This window comes from Rhipicephalus microplus, chromosome X (genome assembly GCF_043290135.1).
Source record: "Rhipicephalus microplus isolate Deutch F79 chromosome X, USDA_Rmic, whole genome shotgun sequence".
Lineage (NCBI taxonomy): Eukaryota > Metazoa > Arthropoda > Arachnida > Ixodida > Ixodidae > Rhipicephalus > Rhipicephalus microplus.
The window spans coordinates 422791457-422811556 of record NC_134710.1 but is presented as its reverse complement, the minus strand read 5'-3'; the positions used below and the strand labels follow the sequence as shown (position 1 = coordinate 422811556).

General features: G+C 46.2%; 1 protein-coding gene across 2 annotated transcripts in view; it reads left to right on the top strand.

Annotated features, from left to right (window-relative positions):
* Nucleotides 1-20100, top strand: part of LOC119160937 (DNA mismatch repair protein Msh6) — a 619403-nt gene that overhangs the window by 410972 nt on the left and 188331 nt on the right. For both annotated transcript variants that reach the window (XM_075880344.1, XM_037413220.2), the window contains one exon: nucleotides 13778-13904. In XM_075880344.1, the coding sequence (XP_075736459.1) occupies nucleotides 13778-13904 (127 nt within the window). The remainder of the gene's footprint in view (nucleotides 1-13777; nucleotides 13905-20100) is intronic.

Here is a 20100-nt window from a genome sequence, read left to right as displayed (position 1 = left end):
AGGTTTTTACATAGTGGGTTTCATCAGTAGTGAGGCAAGGTCAGTAGTACTGTTCTTGTATTTTCGCCAGCGTACGGGAAAACCCAAGGTATCCAGCCGTCGGGTCATCATGCAGAGCATCCAGAACTTCTGGACATAATGCCGAAGGTACTACTATGAGGTAGTTGGCTCGATGTGGCGAGAAGTTTTTCTCGGTGAGGATGCCTTTTTGCAAGAAAAACGATGACAGTCCTCGCTTGAATACCCGTGAAACCACGGCAGCTTTGCCCTCGAGGTATTCGACAAGGCCCTTGATTTCCCTTGATTTCAGGGTCGGCTCTCTGTCATTTAGAGAAGTCATTGATGCTTAATGTTCCTAAGAAGTAGCCAGTGTCCTTGTCATTCTTTGGTAGTGGTTCAACAGGAGCACGAGACAGGCAATCGGCGTCAGAATGCTTTTGTCCGGACTTGCAAAAGACAGTAACGTCGAATTCCTGAAGTCGCAGACTCCATCATGCAAGGCGGCCTGAAGGGTCCTTCAAGTTAGCTGGTCAACAGAGGGTGTGGTGGTCGCTCACAACTTTGAAAGGCCTGTCGTAGAGGTATGGGCGAAACTTGAAGGTAGCCCAGATGATGGCAAGGCACTCTTTTTCTGTTGTTGAATAGTTGCTTTCTGCCTTCGATAGCGACCAGCTAGCGTAACTGATAACCTGTTGTTCTCCTTTAGTCTTCTGCACAAGAACGACACCGAGGCCTACGCTGCTTGCATCGTTGTGGAATTCTGTATCGGGGTATTCTTCTAAATGTGTAAGTATCGGAGGGGTCTCCAGGCATCGTTTCAGTTTCTGAAATGCTTGAATTTGCGCCGTTCGCCACTTAAGGGGGGACACGGGTCTTGAAAGCGAAAAAATAGCGAAAAAAACTATTTTTCAATTTTGTTGTTGTTGCATTCAGGACATCTTCCTGCACGTTCTCGCAAAACTCTAGGCCTGTAAACAGTATATTTTTACCGGACGATCATATTTACTACGCGAACTTTCTAGTTTCGCTCGCGGTAAGCGCCATAAAACGATCAGTTTCGCGCCGCCGCCGATTTGCAACCGTGCCACGGAGCGCAGCCATCTTGGCCTCCTTTGAAACTGCATCCTTCGCCCTTTTTTTTTCCGCCAAACGCGAGTTTTCAGTGATACGCTGTAACTTAATAATCAAACAAAAAAGAAAACGAAACCTAGCTATCTCATTGGCCCACAGCCGCCACGTGACAAAAGTGCGCCTCCTCATTGGTCCGTGGTTGTTTCCGGCTGCTTGCAGCGAAAACGAACTGCCGTCATTTTGAAGGAGACCATTGTCGTCTGTCGTCGTGCGCCATGCCTAACGGTTATCGGAAATTTCGCACCATGCACAAGTTCGGCAAATCGCGACGGAAGCGTGTTGCGAAGCGAAGAAATGCATCGCTGCCTTCGACGGAGCCCGCTGTGCACCTTGGACCGGCATCAGATAACACGACAACGGCGGAACGCGAGCCGGCGACTGACGCGCACGCCCTGGACTTCGCCCCGACGGTTGCGGCAGCGGCCGTGCAGGACACCGGAGCTGCGCGGCCTGAGCGCACAAGATTGGACTCGACTTTTTTAACAAGTGCAGATTGTGCTTTGCGCGAGCAACAAACGCAGCAGAGACTTTCCCAGCTAGCGTCAGTATCGGCGACGGAAAGGAAAATGAAGTGCGTCGCGAGTGACAGTGCCCCGAGTTCAACCACGACGTATACGGTTGTTGACCTGGACCTTGTAAATAACCTGTTCGAGGTTGGTAGTTGCCGTGTGTGCCGTGGTGATCTAACTATTGAGAGGGACACGCGTGAGTACGGCATCGCCGTGAAACTGACAGTGTCGTGCAGCAATTGCGGTGAACTGCGATCGCAGTGGAGCTCGCGGCGAGTTGCTGGCTCGGCGACGTGCAATCCCTTCGAAATAAATATTCTCGCTGCACGGGCGGTGCAAAGCACGGGGAATGGGCAGACTGCCCTAAATGACATTTTTTCTGCCATTGGAGTTTCTCACAGAGGTCTTCACAATAAGACATACCAGCATTATTTGAAGACCAAGCTGAACCCAGCTACGGCAAAAGCATGCTCTGAGAACTTGGCAAAGTGTGCCGCCGAAGTGAAACAGCTGTACAGTGACCTGAATTTTGGAAATCCGGGTAACATTGCTGTTTGTTTTGATGGCTCATGGCACACACGTGGACACTCTTCTCACATTGGTTTGGCCACCGTGATTGAGCTATTTACAGGATATGTGCTAGATTACGTGGTTCTCTCCAATTTCTGCCTCGGCTGTGAGTGTGGGCCGCAGCCAGATAGCCCAGATTATGCTGCATGGAAGGCACAGCACTTATGCCAAAAAAACACAAGCTGCAAGGCAGGCCAAATGGAAGTTGAGGCAGCAAAGATTCTGTTTCAACGTTCACTCTCTCTGCATGGCCTCAGGTATACAACCATGCTCTGTGATGATGATAGCCGCTCATTCATTGCCATTGATGAAGCCAAAGTTTATGGCTTTATTCCTGTGGTAAAAGAAGAGTGCACCAACCACATTCAGAAGCGAATGGGCACAGCGCTTCGCACCCTTGTGCAAAAGCACAAGTCAGGTGATGCGCAGCGCATTAGTGGTAAAGGACGGCTGACCGCAGACCTGATCACCAAGATCTCCAGCTATTATGGATGGGCTATCAAGTCTTTTGCTGGAGACTTAGATAAAATGCACAACGCAGTGTGGGCCACATTCTATCACATTACGTCGACAGATGAGAAGCCCAATCATAACTTCTGTCCGGATGGTCCTGACTCATGGTGTAAATATAACTCGGCCATGGCAAAAAACGAACCACCACCAAAAAGCAGGTACAACTTGCCAGAAGCGGTCAGCAGTGCACTGCGGCCCATTTTTGAGCGTCTGGCTGACAAGAAGTTGCTGCAGCGGTGCCTGAGAGGACAAACTCAGAACGCTAATGAGGCACTGCATTCAGTCATTTGGAGCCTCGCGCCCAAAGACAAAAATGCCTCACTATATGCAGTCGAGGCAGCAGTTGGAGAGGCTGTGATGAGGTTAAACCTTGGCAGCCACAATGCCAGCTCAAGCATATTGCGAGAGCTCCAAGTAGAGCAAACCGCCAAGGGTAGCCGAAGGGCTAATGAAAAGGACTCCCAACGCACTATCAATGCAGAAAGGAAGAGGGGGTCGTCAGCAGCCTTTCAGGCAGCTGCAAAGCGGAGGCAAAGAGGAAAGCCCCACCCAGATTATTCTCCAGGAGCCTTCTGAGCCACTGGCTGTTGTAATTTCGCCCATCCAGGAGAATAAAAAGCTTTTTTCACATGTCTATTAGTTTTTCCCACTTTTCTCAAAACACTTTTATTGGCCGTCTCCAATTTTCTGGGTGGCTGTTGTTACCCTTCTAATCATCCAATTTTAATGGGGTTTTTTTTTGTCTTATAGCTAGACTTCCAAAGAGTGCAATATGCCTATAATACAATGTTTCTTCACCCTGAAACATTTTGAAATTTTGGGCAAACAACAGACAAAGAATTCATGTCTCAATAAAAATTTTTGAACTTTTATAATTTGGGATAAAATAAATGTAGAAACACGAAATTATGCTTCTTGCACTCATTGAGCATTCAGGAATATATAAATATAATTTTTAGCTTGGTTATTGTAAAATATTTTTTTCCAGTCATCCCAGAAGTGTAAAACAGAAAAAGTTGTATAAAATTTTTTCTTCGTGAGATACAGAAAAACTGGTTGCATATTTGAAATCAGCACATTAAATTACATATTACCTGCAAGTTTCATTACTCTAGTAGCAGTAGCAATAAATGTTTTGCCCAAGGCCCATGTCCCCCCTTAAAAGCGACGCTGGTCTTTGTGAGCGGAGTTAGTGGCTCGGCGATCTGTAAAAAGTTCTTGACAAGGCATCTGTAATAGGTGCACAGGCCGAGAAATCGGCGCACGACAAGAAAGTCGTGTGCAGATTTCTTGTTGTGGCGGGAAGGCGGCGATGGCAGCTGTTTTCTGTGGGCCTGGGCGCACTTCCATCTTGCTAATTACGTGACCCAAAAACAGAAGCTCTTTGTTTGCGAAGCGACGTTTCTCTGGCGTTAGGGCGAGTCCAGAACTCGAACTACACATCCAAGGTGCCAAAAGTGTTCATCGAAGCTTGAGGAAAACATAACGACGTCGTCCAAGTAAACGAGGCAAGTCTGCCACTTCAAGCTAGCCAGGACGGTCTCCATGACTTGTTGGAAAGTCGCAGGTGCAGAGCAAAGACCAAAGGGCAGCGTGACCTTAAATTGAACAGGCTGTTCAGTGTTGTGAAAGCAGTCTTTTCTCAGTCTCCCTCGTCAACTTCGATTTGCTAATAGCAGGTTTTGAGGTTCATCGAAGAAAAGTACCTCACATTGATGAGTCGATCTGGGGCCTCATCAATCCATGGGAGCAGGTACACGTCCTTCGTGATTTTGTTCAGGCAACGAGAGTTGACGCAGAAGCGTTGAGTTCTGTCCTTCTTCACTAACACCACCGGTGACACCCACGGACTCTTTGACGGCTGGATGATGTCGCGTAGCATTTCGGCGACTTGTTTTTATGGCCTCGGGTTTTTGCGTCAAAACTTTGTACGTGCTCTGACGGAGTGCCCTGGCACTTTCTTCTGTTGCGATTCGCGACAGGGGTCTGTGAAATTCTTAACAACGACGAAAATCAGTTGTATTTCAGAAACAGGCTCCTGAGCTGTTTTTGTTTATGCATCTGAAGGCTCGGATTAACGCCAAAAGCTGTTTGAAGGGCTTAAGTTGTTGTAGGAGGTTCAGTAGACTCGGCGAAGGTGAAAGTGTTGCTGGCTTCCAGTATTTTTCTTAATGTAGGCAACCGTCATATCTTTGCTCATGAGTTTGAACTCGTTGGTGATGTTTGTGAGCATCACTTTTGCCTTCTCTCCTCTCAGCTCAGCTATTCCTCTAGTGATGTAAATTTCGCGGTTAATTATCAGGTGCTGGTTGCCTTCAAGGATGCATGCTTTGTATGTCTCTTGATTCTAGAGTGCCGACAGAAATGCTGACGTTTGAGCGAAGAGGAATGGTGACGTGGTCTTCCATCACATTCAAGGTATGCCTTTGTGACGGCGTGTGTGGCTGCAGTGATTTTACTGTGGATAGCGTTATTGACTCAGACCTCAGGTCAATAATACAGTAAAAGCTCGTTAATTTGACACCCGTTAATTCGGATAATTCGGACGGCTCTATTGGTCCCGGCCAAATTGCATGTTAATCTATGGGACTAAACCTTCGTTATTTCGTCGGGATTCGGCTCCGCACCGCTTAATTCGGACAAATGCTGACGGCTGCTGCTACACAAAAGTGTGATAAAGCAGCGCTGGCACCACTGGAGTGAAACCGAAACCTGAGTGGCATCGTAGTAAGACGGTAAGCTGGGCCAGTTGGTTAGGATCCATCATGAACTTACTTACAGCGCAACAACAGAAAAATACAGGACGGGGAAGGAGCAAAAGAGAAAGAAAAGACGGCGCCGTCTTTTCTTTCTCTTTTGCTCCTTCCCTGTCCTGTATTTTTCTGTTGTTGCGCTGTAAGTAAGTTCACGACTTAGTGGCATCGCCATCATCATCAACTAGTGGGGGCGATCGCAGCGTCACCGAACGTCGGCGTCTTCGTGGCGTCTTCTTTCTTCTCCACTCAGCGCCTCCGACGCCATTTTTCCTTGTCTTGTCGTGTCGGAACCATCTCTTCTTGCGGAGTTCTCTTTTTCTTCCATTGTGACCGTATTTGCATGCCACCACCATCGTGCGCTACAGTGATGGCAATGCCGAAAAAGCGGCAGAACTACGAGGCGAAGAACTTGGCGACTAAAGTGGAAATTTTGGAAGCACTGAAGAACGGCGAATCGCGACAGCAGGTTATGACCAAGTACAACGTGAAGCGGAGCACGTTGGGAAAGTACGTGAAAAATGAACAACAGATTCGACAAGCCTTCGAAGGGAGAAGTTTCATGCCTCTAGAAAGCGGTTGCGAACCGCAGCTCATCCCCAGCTCGAAGAAGCTTTGCTCCGGTGGATTACTGACTGTCGCAACGCGCATCTGCCTTTGAGCGAACCTCTCATCATGGCGCAAGGTGAGAAGTACGCTGCAATGATGATCATTGAATCGTTCAAAGCCTCAGAAAGGTGGTTTGCGAGGTTTCGAGAAAGACACGAACTTGTCTTCAGGAGTGTGTGCGGCGAAAAGGCCAGTGTTGACGAAAGTGCGACCACCGAGTGGAGAAATGTGAAGCTGCTGGAGCACATCGCCGCATATGAACCACGTGACGTGTTCAATGCAGATGAAACTGCTCTATTTTTCAGAGCTCTGCCCGACAAGACGGTGACTTTCAAAGGGGACGCGTGCATTGGTGGCAAGAAGTGCAAGCAAAGGATAACTGCTTCTTGCCGCCGATATGACTGGCACGGAGCGCTTGCCACTACTTGTCGTCGGGAAGGCGCTTAAGCCACATTGTTTTAAGAACGTCTAAAGCCTTCCTGTCGAGTACACAGCGAACAGGAAGGCATGGATGACATCGGACATTTTTCGCGGCTGGCTGCAGCAGTTGGACCGGCACTTCACGTCGAAGGACTGCAAGATAATTATGGTTGTTGACAACTGCAGTGCCCATAACTGTACAGTCGAACTGAAGAGCATCAAAGTAGTTTTTTTTTGCCGCCCAACACTACGTCTGCTCTTCAGCCAATGGACCAGGGTATCTATCATTCACTACGTGAAGTCGAAGTACCGCAAGCACCTGCTAGAGCGAATGATCCTATGCTCAGAAGCTGGAAAGTTGTATCAAGTGGACTTACTCGGCGCAGTGCACATCATCGCCCACGTGTGGAAAAACACTCCGCCGCAAGTCATCGCCAACTGTTTTCAACACAGCGGTTTTGTGAGGCCCGAGCATGCAGCAGTAGCTGACGATGGCATCGAGGAGGTGTCAGCCGAGTCCACCGACAATGACTGCCCGACTTTCGATGCTGTCCTTCCCACAGATCTGACCTTTCAGGACTACATCGCGATTGATCATGGTGTCGCCACGAATGGTCTCCTGACCGATCAAGAGATTATTAATGATGTCACGGGCGCCCATGAAGACCACGATTCGGACGAAGAATCATGCGAGGAGATACAGCCGCGACCTCATCGCACCTCACGGGAAGTCTCGGAGGCGCTGTTAATATTAGAGGACGCTTGCCTGAACACTCCCGACAGCTCGCGTGCTGTTAGCCATTTGAAACAGTTAAGAGAAATTGTGATGTCAGCCGTAATCTGCGCGAAAACGCAGACAATTGCAAAATACTTCAACAAATAAAGGTATGCTTCTGCAGCTTGATTTTAAATGTTGTTTTTCCTGTTCAATCATTAATTCGGCATTCGGTTAATTCGGACAGTTTTTCCTGTCCCGTGAAATCCGAATTAACGAGCTTTTACTGTAGCGCCGTGGTGACTTAGGAAGTCCATCCTAGGTATCACACTCCTGGAGCGATGTTGTAGAATTACAAAGCTCGCAGGATATGTTTGATTATTGAGGGTGACTTTTGCTGTGCGAACTCCAATCGGGGTTATGAGGTGACCTTCAGCTGTGTGGACTTCGGGTTCATTCCAAGTGGCCTTTACTTTCATTAGCTTGTCGGTGAATGGCCCACTTACAACAGAATAGCCAGCCCCAGTGTCGACGAGAGCGGTGACGTTGTGGCTGTTAGTCAGAACGTCGAGCGGCTGGATAACCGGGGACCGCCATCTTCGGTGCTTCGCGCGGGAATGCGCTGAAGCAGACACTTCTTCTTCCGCTTGATTACGCTCCCGGGGGTCAGCGTCGGCGTGACGCGATCCCGGGCCGAACGAAAAAAAGGCTTGCTCGGAGCCGTTAAGAGGCGTTAAGCAGTGAACGGAGCGTCAGCCGTCGATCAACTACTGACAAGCGGCGAAGCGCATCGGCATTTATACTCTTGCTGCCGAATGTTCCAGCCTTATCGCTGGCGTTGGCGTAGGTTCCAGAATAATCTGTACAGTTCGCAGAGTACAATAATGCAAGAATGTACAATGAATAAATTACGATACAATAATAATACAAAAAAACACTGTTTCAGTTTGTCAACGCGGATGAAATGGCTTGAGGTGCGCGACATGAACAACTTCAGGTCGCGATCGGCGTCGTTGAGAGTTCGTGATGCCGTCGGGGACAACCTCGTAATCAAGTGGGCCGAGACGTCGAACCACCCTGTGTTGTCCGAAGTACCGTCGCAGAAGCTTCTCACTTAGTCCACGTCGGTGTATCGGCGTCCACACCCAAACACGTTCACCGGGCTGGTATTCCACGAAGCGTCGTTAAAGATTGTAACGGCGGCTGTCGGTCGTCTGTTGATTCTTCATACGGAGACGCGAGAGTTGTCGGGCTTTTTCGGCGCGTTGAAGGTACTCACTCACATCGAGGTTTTCTTCGTCGGTGACGTTGCGTAACATGGCATCGAGCATCGTTGCCGGGCTCCTTCCGTAGACCAATTTTTATGGAGATATCTGCGTCGTCTCCTGCACCGCCATGTTGTATGCGACGAAAGAATGGCGTCCCACGTCTTGTGTTCGACATCGACGTACATTCCCAGCATGTCGGCGATCGTCTTGTTAAGCCGAAGGAAGTGTGATGGGGCGGCGTTTTGGCGTGGACGGGGAGGAGCGTTGTGGCGCACTGCAGCGGCGTAGCTCATAGCTTCCGGCTCGGGCAGCGCTGCTTGGGGAATTTGAAGCGATTGCCGAACTTCTCGCACAATGTCGTCGATCAAATCCTCTTGAGGCTGCGCCGAAGGCAACAGCTTGCGCAGCTCTTCCCGCACGATCGCTCGGATCGTTTCACGCAGGTCTTCGGAGTTACTGGCTTGAGCAGCAGCGCTTTCTGCAGTCAGGCGACGATTATACTGTCTGGTGCGCATGTACATGGTCTTTTCAATAGTGGTCGCTTCGGCTACAAATTCTTGGACGGTGTTCGGTGGATTTCTCATCAGTCTCGCGAAGAGCTCCTGTTTGACCCCTCACATGAGGAAACGAACTTTTTTCTGCTCAGGCATGTCTGGGTCAGCGTGACGGAATAGGCGGATCATTTCTTCTGTGAAAATGGCAACATTTTCATTTGGTAGCTGAACCCGGGTCTCTAATAAAGCAGCGGCCCTCTCTTTGCGAGCGACACTTGCGAACGTTCGCAGGAATGCACCGCAGAAAACATCCCACGTTCGGAGAGTGGACTCCCGATTTTCGAGCCAGGTCCTTGCGGTGTCTTCCAAATAGAAGAACACATGACGGAGCTTTTCGTCATGGTCCCAGTGGTTGAGGGCGGGCACACGGTCGTATGTTTCTAGCCAGAACTCCGGATCTTCGAACGATGACCCATGGAAAATTGGTGGTTCCCTGGGTTGACGCATGACCATCGTGGGCTGGGATGCTGCAATTGTCATTGTCGCTGCAGTCGCGGTCATCGCCTTGGTCTTCCGTGCCTTGTCTTGTAGAAGCCCGTACTCTGGTGGTAGTCCTTGCTGTCGGCGGCTTGTTCGCTGCTCCTGGTTGGCGTCGGTGTCGTCTTCGCGACGTGGCCTGGGTTCACGGCTTGACGGGGGGCGCCCGGTACATGAACGAAGCAGCACCTCCATCAGATGTCACGGGGTCGTGACGTGGCCGAAGACAGGAGACTTTATGTTGGGATTTAACTGTTTATTTGGGCGAACCTGTGCCCGGTAAATGAAAAGTTCGATTACAGTACCAGTCTTGCACAGATAGCAGTGAACGGAGTGTCGGCCGTCCATCAACTACTACAAGCGGCGAAGCCCGTCGGCATTTATACTCTTGCGTCGAATGTTCCAGCGTTATCGCTGGCGGTGGCGTAGGTTCCAGAATAATCTGTACAGTTCGCAGAGTAGGCGTGATCTTATCGAAATGATCTACTACAGTCCGGAAGCTTCTTGAAAACTGCAGGCGCGGTTTGCGCTGAGAATTGTGTAGTGTTTTGGGACGATAACAAAACTTGGGGAAATGGAACGTGGCAATACGTAACGTGCATGCGCGTTATTCACAACCTCCTCCTGTCATAATGAACAACGTGATATACCAAAATAAGCCCTCCCGCAATTGAGGGCACACAACCAAAAACAAACATGAGTCAAAAACTAAAAAATAGCGTAAAGAAGAAAAAAAAATGCGCTGGGTTATGTGGCATCCAAAAAAACAAACTCCGCATCTGTTAGTAGAACGAACGCTTGACCGACGTAACTGTCACCTCGTTGTCCGCTTCTTGTGCCTGTCAATTAATCGTCACTTAGGGGATGACGAGGGAAATAATGGAAGCGTATGGAGTTTATAAAGGCGGTGACAGTTGCGTCAGTCAAGCGTCTGTTCTACTAACACATGCGGAATTTACTTTTTTGGGCGCTACATGACCCAGTGCATTTTCTTCTTTTTTTTTTCTTTTTCTGTTCTTTTTTTTACATTTCCTTTTCTTAGTTCTTGACACGTGTTTGTTTCTGGTTGTGTGCCATCGATTATGGGAGTGATTATTTTGGTACATCACATTGGTGATGATGACAGGAGGAGGTTGGGAATGACGCACATGCTAGTTGTGTATTTATTAGTGTTCCCTTCGAAATAAAATTTTCAATTGCTAGTAAGTGCGTGTTTCATCATGAACATTTAACAACACGCCCAATTGGCAGTCATCCTAAAAAATGAGGAGCTGCTAAAAATAATTTGATCACGAATTAATAAAGAGCATCACAAGGATGAGCAAAAAAAATGATAGATGACACCACTGATCAACCGAAGCCCTATAAACATACCAATTTAAGAAACTTTCAGAAAAACTAAAACGCAGCTCCAATTTGCCACGTGCTGCTGTGGCAAAGTTGGCAATAAAGAAACTCGAATGGGATGTCGCAAATCTATTGTATCGTTGCATGTAGTTCTATATTTTTCCATACACTTGTACATCACATATTCTAGCATGTACCAAGGCCATAAAAGAAATGCGTACAGTGCAGCATCTGAGTTCACATTTGTTTTCATCGGGCTTTCATCGGCGTTAGGATATCCTTGAAATTAAGACTTTGACGGATGCTCGTCTGGTTGGCAAGAATCATTGAACAAAAAGGCAAAAGTGCCAACTACAATAGGATAAAATGTGATGACATTTCTGGATTGTAAAAAAGACTTTCGTCCTGGGTGCTAAAACATCATTATATTTTTGTTCTGTTGGGGTCGGTGATTTTGCCTATTTTTTCAAGGATATCTTTGATAGCATTATGTGCAAATCTACTGTTTTTTCTACTAAAGCCACTCTCCCAATCAGCAGCTGTATTTCTAATGGTGAACAGCAGCTTCGTAAAAGTAGAAAAAGAAAAAAAAAACTTCCTTTAAAATACGTGTGTTGTGTAAGCAAGGAGCGCTGTGGCTGACCGACAGGTCGAGTTATGTGAGCCGCGCTTAGAGCAACACGCAGACGTCTTTAGGAGAGACCCGTTTTTCGTGTTTAATGCTTCAGGGGGCCTCTCACCGGGCTTCGTAACAATTTTTAGTTAGAGACTGGCAGTTGTGTGTTCAAAGAGGGGAATTATGCCACAATACTCTGTTCACTCGGTTCATTACGAGCTGAGAAAACCAGTATCCAGAAGTGGCATGAAACTGTGATGTGAGAAGGCGATATCGAAACCCTTGCTGCTCACCCGACGTAGCCCTGCTTATCCCTTGTAGTCTCTTGCCTATCTTTTCTGACATCTCAGCAAGAGTTCACGTGCGCATGACGTGCCCGAGCAAGCCCAACTCCTAAGCACGTGAGTGGCATTGCTTCATTTGATCAGAATTTTTTTTGTGGTCTACTGCCTCGCTGATCATCAGGCTTGCAACCTTTTACTAAGTACGAAAACTGCGACATTTCACTGGCATGAGCCAGTGCTGTATTAACATTTACTTAGACGGGGTAGATTAGATGAGCATAATGAGTGCTCCAACGCGCAGGAGTGTTACTTTTGCTTCCAGGGCTGGCGTCTTCTTGATACGCTAACTGTGGGGACACGAACGCATACAAATTGTAGGCACATTTGCCCTGCGTCTCGTTGCAAATGACCGGAAAAAATTACAAGGATCACAGATTCTTTTTGTATGTCTCATTATTTATCTCAAGTTTTATTCGTCTATTCAAGCAACAAATTACACAAACAACACATGTCATCTGAAATAATTCACGCCATGTCACGTGCTACTGTTGACGATGTCAGAGCACAGTCGCCTATGTAGAGGACCAATGTCTCAACACTACTGTCTACGTAGGGCAATTTTGTCGTCTACGTCATCCCCTAATTCTCTGGACGCGCCCACAAAAGGAAGGGCATGCAACGTACATCTTGAAATTTGATTCATCGCTATGGTGTGTAGTGATACAAATTTGGCAGACGTGATCATGAACGCCCCATGTATGCATAGCACTTGTCAGCTCAAGGTTGTCAAACCTGGTGAGGGAACCTTTCAGGTTGGAGAAAAGCAATTATTGGCCGGTGAAACACTGGTCCTGACCAGTGTGGCCACGCTGGTTGGCTACAAAAAATAAGCATAATGGAGGCCTAGCTCCATTTAGCGGCATGTACCAGAAACGTTACCATCCGGGTGTATTTACATAACGCCAGAGGTCGCACAACACAGTCGGCATAGCCAGAAGCAAATGTAACCATGCCACAGCAGTCCTGATTTCTAACTTGCTTCATTGTTGTAGTTTCGGTTTCACTTGAAAATGTAGCCCCCAACTTCATATTTCATATTTAGGTTGAATGGGTTGACGCACAATTGAGTGTACTATGTTAAAACTTGTATCATTATAAGGTGTTTGGATGGGATTTTCTTATCATGTAGACACACTTTTATTATTCATTGACCTCTATGCATTTTGCTTCTTAGCATTTGTACTACCAGAGAGTAACAGGATCCGGAGATAATAGCAGCCCTTCCTAAAGTGGCAAGAAGTGTATGTATAGATATACATATATGTGTGTGTGTGTGTGTGTGTGTGTGTGTGTGTGTGTGTGTGTGTGTGTGTGTGTGTGTGTGTGTGTTGCCACGTGTGTTTCTTATTTTCAGTTTCGTCTGATTCAGTTTTCGCCCACAAAGCGGAATGCTGAGCGCAAACTGCGCCTCATTGTTCAAGAAGGTTCGGGATTATTCCAGATCTTGCGCGAAGATCAGTGATAAGGCTGGAACATTTGATGACACATGTATAGATTCCACCATACTTCGCCGCTTGTCAGTTGATCGACGGCAGACGTTCTGTTCGCCGCTATCAGTGCCCTTGTATTACTGTAATCTTACCTTTAGTTTCCTGCCCACAAGTTTGGCCACATAAACAGTGCCGTCTTAACATAGAATCTCCCTTCGTTCGTGTCACGACCCCGTCACAATATTTGTTCTGAATTTGTGCACTTTTGATACACTTCTGTTATTGCAACTGTTCTCCTAGGTTTGACAATGTTAAGTGTCTGTTTACTTGTAGAAATAAGGCAGTGGCGCTTTTCGTCCTAGCCCATAGCATTGCACCAGTCAGCCCTGAATTAGCCATCACAGAGGTCATATTTGCTCTGATATCTTTGGGGCTTGTTGTTTACTTGCTCTTTGACCTTTTAGTTCCATTCTCTCTCTTTTGCAAAGAAGTTCTGATGCATAAAAAATGTGTTGTCTCAGGCGAAGCCAGTGGGAGGCCGCCATTCACTGTGTGGCCCTGCTGGATGGCCTGCTGTCGCTGGCTAGCTATAGCGGCTCACTCACCGATGCCGCCTGCACACCACGTTTTCTGTCGCACCAGTCCCAGGTGAGACTGGCCCCACTTACCTTTATTCTGGGCTCTTTCTAAGTACGTTTCTTTGGTAAGGCAGGATACGAGTTAATTAAGAAGGGGAAATTGACAATCACTTGTTTGTAGCACCAGCCAGCTTGCAGGAATCTGAAGAACCAATTTGCAATATAGCATCTATGCTTAGTCTGCGTTTCAATTCAGCCACACCGCATACAGCTGTTCACCAAGACTGCTTCACTCAGTACATTTATTTTGGCCCATGCGTCATGCCTACTGTCAGCTGTGTGCTACTTTCTACCTCTTGGAATGAAGACTTTACCCTCGCAGGCTGATGTCATCTTGCAAGGGCTCACTATCAAATGATGCAATGCCCAGGGGTGCAACAGATGGGTCAATTGCGCCAATTTGATAAAATTCCCAATTTCGGTACCCAGCTGTGCCAAAGCCATTAAGTTTGCCAAAATTGTGCCAAGCTGTGCCAAAATGCCCAACAAACCTCAAAATTTTATCAGTTGCCCTAATTTCAACGAGAAATGGAGGCCACGTTGGCTACCTGTAGTTTGCATCGTCAATCAATCCAGGGATGTAGACATGAAACCTAAACCGCCGTGTGAGATGTACAGTCGAACACAAATATATCGAACTCAGAGGATCACGATTTAGTTTGATATATGAAAAATTTGATGATATATGAAAAATTTGATATAAAAGAAATTACATGCCCCAAGAGCTTACCTGTAGCGGACCATCACCTATAAAAGGCGCATTCAAGAATGACAATTAATTCCGCACACAGGTTACAACAGAATCATTTATTTGCATTTAAAAAAAAAACGCTTAACTTGGCATGCTTCGTATTTCAAATGTTGAAGACTCTAGTCTCAATCTTATCAAGGCTTTGCAGCTGCGACAGCCTGGCTCCTTTCATGTGGTCGATACAACGGCGGATGACGTTGAACGCTGTCACCACTTCAGCAGCAGAGTAAGCACACGTAGCCAGCGCCTCATCCGGACGATCCTTCTCGTCACATGAGCTGTCGGCCTAGGCATCCTGAGTCCCTGTTATCGCAACTACTACGTTCCCGTCAGCGAGCCTCGCAACGGCCTGGACATTGCAGTGCGCTTCCACGAAATCATCCGCAGATACTTCCTGTAGAACTGCTGCCGGGAAGCGAGACGACAACTCGCCAAATGCGTCGTCTATGCGCTAGTTGTCTTCACCGGTTTCTGCAAGTTTTGCGCAGTCTCAAAGCCTACCTTGAGGAGAAAAATGACCACTGTGTCCGTCTTCACGTCTCGCCAGGAGTTGAAGATTTTCGCGGGAGAAAACTTAGCAGAAATTTCTGGGCACCCCTTCGTCATCCACTACTGGTTGTCCTGGCTGCTGACAGCTTCGCTTTCGCCAGAAATGGCTTTGCCAAAGATGTTGTAGCGCTGCTTAAATCGGGGAAGCCACCCGGTTTTGTCAGCCAAGTTGTTTCACCGAGTGCAGCGGCAAACCATTTGGCCTTGGCGATCAGCATCGGGCCATCCACTGGAATATTTCTTGCACACATTTCTAAAAACCAGGCATAGAGTGTTTTTTCTACATTCCCGTGGGCGGGCTGGAGCATGCACATGATAGGCTTCCGACGTTTGCTGCTCCACCGCCTTTGCCTTGATATCTGTCTTGTTCTTCAACAAGGTACTCAGAGTGCTCCGTGGTATGCCCAAGTGGTCCGGGAAGGTGAAACGTTTCTTGCCCGCCCTACATGCTGAATAGCCTTCAACTTCATCGCAACGTCAAGGGTCTTGCGCTTCCCGACGCTGGCCATAGCTACACAAAAAGTCGACAATTCAAAGAGTACGCAGTGGCTTTGCACACCATGCACGCAAAAGAGAAGTGCTGCACGTGCGGTGGTACGTAGTGGTGGTAGTGGTTAAAAGAGGAAGAAGGCGCCTTATAAACTAATTCTAACGTTCCTCTTATTATAGCACTGCAACGCAGGCAGCCTGGTCTGAGTCCTTGCAGGTGCCACTTTGCTTTCCCCGTCCTGCCTATAGTGACCCTTTTTAACACATCTGTAGCGATAGGTAATTATTAGGGTGACTTGAATATTTGAATGAGTGTGACAGTAGTTGAATTTGTTTCAGCACGAATTTAAATTATTCAGTATTTCAAAGTATAGAAAATTAACACATATATCTTTATTTTAGCTCATATTACTATGGCGTGGGCATGCAGACATTTGAACTTATAACTCAGGGTGTCTACCAATCCGGAAAGCCTGGAAAAGTTTGGGAGTTTGTGCCCTTTTGGAAAAGTCAAAGAAAAGTCGGGGAATTTCTTAAAAATCTCGCATGGTCATGAAACTGATGGCAGTCTGTCTGTTCACCACAAAAATAAACATTACTATTTATCAAATCTTATGAAACCATTCTTCCGGCTGCAACTACAGTGAACAGCAAGATGATGTGTGAAAAAATAAAAAGCTGTGCACTGTTGCTTCCTAGTTCAGAAGCAAGAGGATACACCTACTAAAGGAATGCAAAGTTTACTGATGTTTTGGCACCCGCTGTGTGAGCTTTGTTCACAATAATACCCATAAAAAAGGCAAAGGTTATATAGTGGGTGGGGGGACGGGACAAGGGTCTTAAATTAGCGCAAAAATGTAAAAAATTCCGACTTTCAAAAATTGCTGTTTGGGGTATTTATAATTGAAAGTATGTTTTGGACAAATTTTATTTTACGGCAAAATACAATTTCTTTTTGTTAAAGGCCTAATATATGAAATTACAGATGTCTTTAAAACTGATAGCCTAATTTTCTTGGCTTTGTTATTTTTGTGAAGTTAATCTGCCTTACAAAAGTTTTGAGCAAGTTTCTCCGAAGATATCTAAACAAACTTGGTGCCATTCTTTTCCGCAGCTCTTGAACTACAGGCTAAGGCTTTTCTTTTTCTTTCAACCTTGATGGAATTGTGATTTTATGATAAATACCAGCTAATCATTGTAAGCTCATTGTTACCATTCAAGTTTAAAAATTATTTCTGATGAAAGAAATTTCCATTTTGACATCTAGTTTGCTTTAGCCTGTAGGATGAACTTTTTAGAAGAAACATGTAGTTTTAAAAACTAACTTTTTTTATTCTGAGTTACCATAATGAACCGTAAAAAATTACCTAATTATAATGTGGAAATTTGTCAATACTTTTTTCTAAATGAGATATTTGAAATCTGTTTCCAGATTTGAAATTTCCTTTCAATGATACACATGCATGGTAATTTTCATGACAATAGGATAATAAATAAGAAACTTTTTTTAAGACTCTCGTCCCCCCTTAAGTATCCCTAAGTACGAGACGTAGGCACTGTAACTACATTGCCGGTAGCGTCCCATCACTTTTGTTCAGCGTAAGTGCAGTCATCTGTATGTGGTGGTATTCTAGCTGCAGGCAGATGCAAGCTTTTCTTTGGCCAAAGCTCAGGCGCTTGACGAGTCAGTTTGGTGGCCTGTAGACTCCACATGTTTAGCGAGGAAATATAAGGTCACGTGTAGTTTTCTGATGTCATATTCGTGTTGTTTAACTCTTTTCTTAAAATCAGTTGTCTCACCAATGTTTTGGTTGTCGCAATTGTGGCAGCCTAAAGCATAAATAAGACCATAGAATTTTTCACTTGGCAACTTTTCCTTTATGTTGCATAAAGCGTTCCTTAGCTTCTATGTTGGTACATTCACTATCTTGATGTTTGTTGCTTTTACATATCACACAGCATATCTGACTTTCCAGTCACAACATTACACACGTTGGTAAAATTGTGCATGTTTGTCTTGACCATGATTTCTGCTCGGTTTAAAGGCCTTCTGGTTCAGATTGTACCGCCATTAGCAGAGGCTTGAAGGTTTATGTCATGCCTTTTATTTAATACAGTCGAATCTCATTAATTTGAACACGATTCATTCAAACTTCCCATTAATTTGAACTCACGCTGAGATCCCGTCAAAGCTATGTGTATTTCAATGGACGAAAACCTCCTGTATTTCAAACGTGCAAACACTTGCGACGGTTAATTCGAACCCTGCTCCGAAAACGCTCTCAGCACCATGCCCAATCCCGCGGCCGCACCTCCGACACATCAACGCTGCGCGCGAAGGAAAAGAAAGATAAAGGCTGTGACGGAATGTTTGCTCTCAAATGCCGATCTGCGACACGCTTGTGCCACGCTTCTCCCTTTTCTCTCCCTGCCATGTAAAGACCCTTCTCCTTTCAACGCCGTGCATGAAGAGAGAGAGAAAAAAAAGCTGTCACGGAGTGTTGGCTCTTTCTCACGCACCGGCGCCACGCTTCCCCCTTTCCTGTGCTTGCCACATAGACCCTTCTTTTTTCAACGACGCGCGCAAAGAGAGCAAAAAAAAAGAACAACTGCCGTGGAGTGTTGGTTCTGTCTCGAATGCCAATCTGCTTCGCTCCGCGTAGAGACGCTCCTCCTTTCTCGTCACGCGCGGGCCACGCTGCGACAGCGGCGCAGAGGGTAGCAGCAGAGATGCAGTCATTCTTGTTGTCGCCTTTAGAGAACGGCACTGAAACGTGGTCCCTCAAGGGCTGCAGAAGATAAGACCTTTTCCCTTTCCTTAAACCACACACTCGTTCTTCAGAGAGTGTCAGTGCTGGACATTGCCGCGCGCAACTTCTCTTGCCAGGAGAATGCTGAAGCTGAAGTAGAAATGCTTTGCTAGCTACGTGCAAAATTTATGAAGACAAATGTGTGCAGACGCGCATCACCGATTACTTAAATTAAGGAGGAATGTCCTGTGATATTTGAATAAATGTAAGTCTTCTGAAGAAACTTCCCTCTCATGTGTTAGCTCAAGGCACATGCGCCACTGCATGGTGAGCCCTCCATTGATTTAGCTTTCATTTATTCGAACTTCTTTTATTTGAAACAAATTTTTGGGCCCCTTCGAGTTCTAATTATCAAGATTCGACTGTATTATTGTTACCATCATTGTTACTATTGGGGATGCAACAGCAAACGTCCTCTGCTACGCCTTTATTTCTGGTAGCTCGCGTTTCAAGGTTAGAGCTGGTAACTTCATGTAAATTTCTCATTTTAGTTTCTTGAGATGGTGTTATTAAATCTGTGAATAGTTTTAGTGCTATGTTCATAGAAGAGCACACAAACAAAACCCACCTGCATCTGTGATAAGTCTATGGAATCGAGGAAGCTGTTGCTACCAGACAGATTCCTTCTTACCAGCAGATATTCAAACATCGTTGCTTTGAACACTACCTCTAGCTTTCATTGCAGGCATTTCAGGACTGTGTCAAACTATAAGCGTCAGAGACCAGAGAAATAAAACATTAACATGCATGTGCTCGTCATAGAAAAAGAAAAAAGTTATGCAGTGCGGCTTTGTTCTTGCGACATTGTTACTTGCTTTCAACGCAAGGTGCACAGAATACAGGAATAGTATATAATTGTTATTTTTTTCTTAAATGTATAAGACATGTACAGTTTAGGTGGGATGGATGGATGAAAACTTTATTAAGGTTCAATAGGTCATGCTGGTGTCCTAGCCCGAAGTGGGCTGCTCCCACGTTGGGACCGAATGACCTAGCCCAGTGATTCTCAGCTATGAATTAGTCGAGGACCTCTTGTAGACTGGTGGAAGGCGATGGGGGACCCCTTGCAGCGGGAACGTGAAAACATAACTGGAACGTGAAACCGATGCTTTTTATTGCTGCCAAAAACATCAAACAAATTTGCCACATCACTTCGTTTTGGACAGTTCATCAATACGTGGCACAGTCACACCTAAAGAAAAATGCAAGTGAGGGTTTCGCTGATCATAAAAATGGCTTCACGGACCCTTATTTGAGAATCACTGACCTAGCCTTCCAGCCGCTTCGCGGGCCCGTTGGACATACCATAATTGTTCCTTTAATATAGTGCTGCTCAAAGCTGTGTCCCATCGTTCTGCAGTATTTTCCTTGTCGCTGCATAATGCTGAGCAATGCCAGAGCATATGAGCAAGTTCTAAGGTGTCTTGGCATTTATCGCATGTTCTAGGAACAGTGAACTCCGAATAAATCTTGTTAATTAACAGCGATTCGGATAAGTTCTTGTTTGTAATCGCCTGAGTGTAATGGCTTGAGCTCTGTTCAGTTTACTGTGTGGAATAGGAAGACCCTGTGTCCTAGATATAAATGTTTTGTTGGCTCGTTGTACG